General features: G+C 34.8%; 1 protein-coding gene across 1 annotated transcript; it reads left to right on the top strand.

Annotated features, from left to right (window-relative positions):
* The first annotated feature begins 2,781 nt into the window (after nt 1-2,781).
* Nucleotides 2,782-4,163, top strand: LOC120330110 (uncharacterized). Its single transcript, XM_039396940.2, has 3 exons — nt 2,782-3,044; nt 3,168-3,386; nt 4,053-4,163. The coding sequence occupies exons 1-3, from the start codon at nt 2,829-2,831 to the stop codon at nt 4,065-4,067; spliced, it is 450 nt and encodes a 149-aa protein (XP_039252874.2). The 5' UTR covers nt 2,782-2,828; the 3' UTR covers nt 4,068-4,163.
* Nucleotides 4,164-4,728: the final 565 nt, after the last annotated feature.

Below are 4,728 nucleotides of genomic sequence, written 5' to 3'. Positions count from 1 at the left end.
ATAATTTTGAGCGATACCTGGATAAGATCAAGCGAAATTTCTTTGTGACAATTGTGACGTAACAAGCTAAAATTTAAATTTATTACGTGAAACTTCACGCGGCGGGTAACCGGTTAATTTTACCCGGTCAACGGTTAAAGTGTTTTCCCTGAAATTCCCAGCCCTATTAGTCAGAAAAATGAAGTTTCGAGGTACATTGCAAACACTTTAGAACCTATTGAACACTATCCAAATTTAATGGCGAACCAATATTTTCAAGGGAAATTTATATTCATAAAAACGTTACTCGTAGTTTCGTCAGACTCAGGCTGGATGAAACACTTCGGTGGGTCGGATCCGCAAGTGCAGTTTTAAGTATTTTGTGCATTTTCTTATTATTTAACATAAATATGCCCGAATCTAACAAAATAATATTTGGGGAATCGGATTTCACAATCTGTGCTAATTCTTCAATAACGATTCCAGTATTGATCCCATTCTAAGCATGCATTGTGCCAGTAAAAAAATTATTCTGAAATTTTTATTCCCTGATTGCTTGAATTCTGCAATAGCTTCGACAAACTTATTTGTCTTGATGGAAATTTCAGCCCGTTCTGCAAGTTAAAAAATATATAAATACGATATACTGTGTAAACACAGCACATTGCAAAAATAATTTTTTATCACGTGGTTATTTTCATCGAATCTAAGATTTGGGAAACCGAATTGTAGGAGAATAAAAAACCAAACACAGATTTTTGAGCAAAGATGGGCTTTTTCATAGACAAGACTTTTATTCACTTTTTTTTTCTGAAGAATTAAATGAAATGGCAGCGAAAGATATGCTTTGTTTAATAACAGGCGAATATTAATAAATAGGCCTAATAAATATATGTCAAATAATTTCTGGACTTCACACCGCAAAGGTTCCCATTCCACTAATCGGTTGCGATTCCCCACACCAAAGTTAATGCATATGACACTGTAAACTTGCTACCTGTTTCTATATTCCAATCGTACCCGCTTTTAGAGGTGTAGTCAGGGGGGAATTTTAGGGGGGAAATTTAGAGGTGTAGTCAGAGCCTTTTTGAGTTGTGAAAAAAGCTTACTGAATATCGATATTCTTCAGAGGTGAAGAAAGTCAAAAAGACGTCGCAATAATAAAATGAAGCAGCCGTTTCTTTTCCTGTAAACAAACTGAGATACGAATTGGAATGGTTAGTGTAACTGTTCCGCATTATGAGTGGCGGCGGAAGCGGTAACAAACAAGCAGTTATGTTAGACACCCTCTGTAATGTGGAGATCTCGGAGATGTTTTCCCATCAAATACCAGGCAAGAAACAAGACTAAGAATTACTTTAAGACTATCAATGCAGTTTCGAGTTATTGTTGTCTTATTGCATTCTTTGTTGTGAGGAATTATACTCTAAAGTTCATGATTAAATAAACACGCGGCTAGAATGTCTCATATAATCGTAATGGTTTCAACTTTTCAACTGTAAGAAACTACTAATAATACTACTTTGATTTTTATAACGAGTTAGTAACCACTGAACTGAAAATATATCTCTTTGTTAGTAACTCATGAAAAAGCAATAGGCCTCTGGGTAAACCATTATCATTCTCAGCTGCAAAACATCTAACTGTTTGAAATTTAAATAAAACGCCTGCTTTGTCACTACAACAAACTCAACACCAACAATTGTAAATGGATACCTGAGTTCCTTTTATTCAGCGGATCATCAGATGAAGAATCCCGATTTCATGTTTGCAAATCATCTTGGGAAAGGAACGCCTTGCGATGGTGGTCGAGGAGGTTGAACGCAATTGTTGTGAGGTCCGTTAAAGAAAAATTTCGCGGATTGTTTCCTAAAATATGAAGTGAAAAAGAAAAATGAGGAAGCGCGGTTTTACAAAGACTTGTTTAAATATTACAAAATTCTGTGTTTATGTTAAAATTTGAATTATGGCCGCGGTTTGACATATGATTAGGCCGTCCTATCGGCTTTCCTTTCCCTAGTGACAAATTTGTAAATCTTATGTGCAGAAGGACTCCTGGACTCCTCGACGCTCTGATGTGGTTCACGTAACTGTTGGTTCATGCATCCATGCACATAACTGGTGAACTATACCCATATCCGACATGATCGTGTAACCGGGCGAGAGGCCGTGGTTTGCCAAATGATTAAGCCCCTTATCGGCTTTTCGTCCCCGGGAAAAATAGGAAAGTCATGTATCCTGTAAAAATACAAAAAGTAGTACTTATAGTACTTAAGTAGTATTTATAAATACCCGTCATGGTAAGGATAGCAGAGGCAACTATGTAGTTGCTCTATTATGTGTCTTATAATAAATAAATGGAATAACTTGAATAAAATAAGCATATATATATATTCCGCGATCAATCATGACCCAATCAATTTCAACGTAATATTATAGTTTATAACGAACGAGTATGTTTTGTTAGGTGACTTCTATTGTTCACCTTTAAAATGATCCAGTGACTTTCAAAGGGTGCGAGATACACTTCGGCGAATTCATAAAACAACGCAATGTAGTCGTGCTTCTTTATATAACCGTAAAAAGAACAACCCACCGATACTGTAGTTCTGTTTATGTATTTGTATGTAGACTGTCAGCTAGTTATAGTTTGGTATATCCCGAATATTAATTTAAAGACCTTAGAGTCGGCTTAAACAACTTAGATAATAAACATATAAGGATTAACAAATTTGCCTTTTGGTTTCATTTCTAATTTTTTAAGTAAATAAAGGCTCTATTTATAAGTTTTTCATCAGTGTTTTTACAGTGCTAAGTTGAATTTGACTCTATATTGAGAGAAATTACTGATGTCTGAATCAAACTCAACTAACGAAGAGAAGAACAATATGTACGCGTCGTTATATTTCGTACGAAAACGAGAGTTTCATTTCTTGTTTTCGTTTAAATATTCCCACAAAGACGAAGAATTCTCGAAAGTGGGAGCAAAATTGATTTTTAACTTCGGAAATCTTCCACGGGTGAAAGCTGGCGACTTAATCCAAGTACGCTTATTCCCTAAAAAGGTGAGATAATTCTCTTTCTTTAATAAAAACTATGTTTTATATCGCATCCAGCTTAACGTGTTATAATAGCGTCATTTCTAACTTTATAATCAATTCATGAGTTATTTATCTATATATTTACAGCCAAGAGAGGGCGTTGATGAGTATTTTAGAAATGGTGGGAGGTATTCATTTACGGTGCTCAACGACTGGTTGGATAGTGGTGATTCGCATACTTTCAACATCCTCTCTTCATTTGAATGTAATTACTCAAATGATCTCATCATATGCGAAATCAAAATAAATGACGACGTAGTCCTGACAGGAGAGTTCGTGCCAAATCTAGACTACCCTCCTTTACAGGTGAGCAAGAACTTTCTTAAAAAATCCTTCATTCGTAATAAGATAACATGTGAGAACTCAGTCCAATCATTCTAATGACGTGTCTCGGCAAATTTTACATGATATTTTAAGTTTTATTATCAAACCATATCCTGAATATCTCAGTCAAAAATTCATCCTAACTGTCATTGAATTACGACATCTTTCCAGCCATTCTGATTTAGTAAATATTTGTGGCTAATTTGAGACAAAGTCCAACCAAAAAAAAAACACATAAAAAGTGGTATCTATCCAGATAAGACTTATGGTTAGACTTAGGAATGCACATAGCAAAAGAAATTCATGTTTTTCAAATCATTCACAAACCTAATCCCAACTGAATAATTACTAATTTGGTACTTACAAACGTGGCGGGTCTGTTTTCCGCAAATTTCACATTTGCGTTATGTCATAATTTTATTTCGATTTTCCTTATTTTATTTCTATTACAAGTTCGGGGACTGGCTATGTTAGCTAAGTAAATAGGCCTCCTGCCCATAGGTTTCAGGCCCTTAAACAACTTGATGTAAAGCAAGCAAACAAAATTAGTTACCTCCATATTGGTAAACATACTTCTGAATCGACCACATTTTTTGAATCAGTGGCGGGTGCTTTGTACAAAAAATCTCAATTTATTTTATTTAACAGAATAAAGAGGACTAATTATCACCAAAAGTTCCAAGAGATCCTCTACGCAAAGGAAACTGAAGTTCAACGAATCTAGTTTTTTGAAATATAATCAATAAACATCAATAAATATTCACGACTGCATAAGAATGATATTTTGTTTTTTGATAGATTTTATTGTTCAGTATAGTCAAATTATACCTTATAACAAATGGGATTTTATTTCGAAAATAGCATAATGTATTGACTTGAACAACAGATATTGTATGAAGTTGTGGAAATGAACCAGAACAAGATATAATACCAGATGGGTTCGCTAGAGAGGTGCTCGTGTTGCAATTTGAAAAATGCGCGCAAAATGAAAAACGCGTTTCCGCAACCGTGACGCAAAACTGGTGATTTCCCAAAGTCGGGATATTTCTCTTTATTGTGTGAATGTGTTCCGCACGCGTATTTTGATGCGTGATTAGGGGCTTTGTTAGTCTAGTTTAAAAATTAGACAAATTAAATTTCACATTTTGAAAATATATCTCTTAAAAACAAGATATGAAAACAGAAATGATATGAAAATGACATCGAAGGCAACCGCAACCGTCTTTAATAGAACAGATAGAAAAATTTTATTTTTCCAACTGCAGATACAAAACGGCGCTCCAGAAGTGTGTGTACCAATATGGAGGTAACTCATTTTTTCGCC

Source organism: Styela clava, chromosome 12, assembly GCF_964204865.1.
Source record: "Styela clava chromosome 12, kaStyClav1.hap1.2, whole genome shotgun sequence".
Lineage (NCBI taxonomy): Eukaryota > Metazoa > Chordata > Ascidiacea > Stolidobranchia > Styelidae > Styela > Styela clava.
Note: the sequence above shows the minus strand (reverse complement) of the source record. Positions and strands in the feature narration are given on the sequence as shown.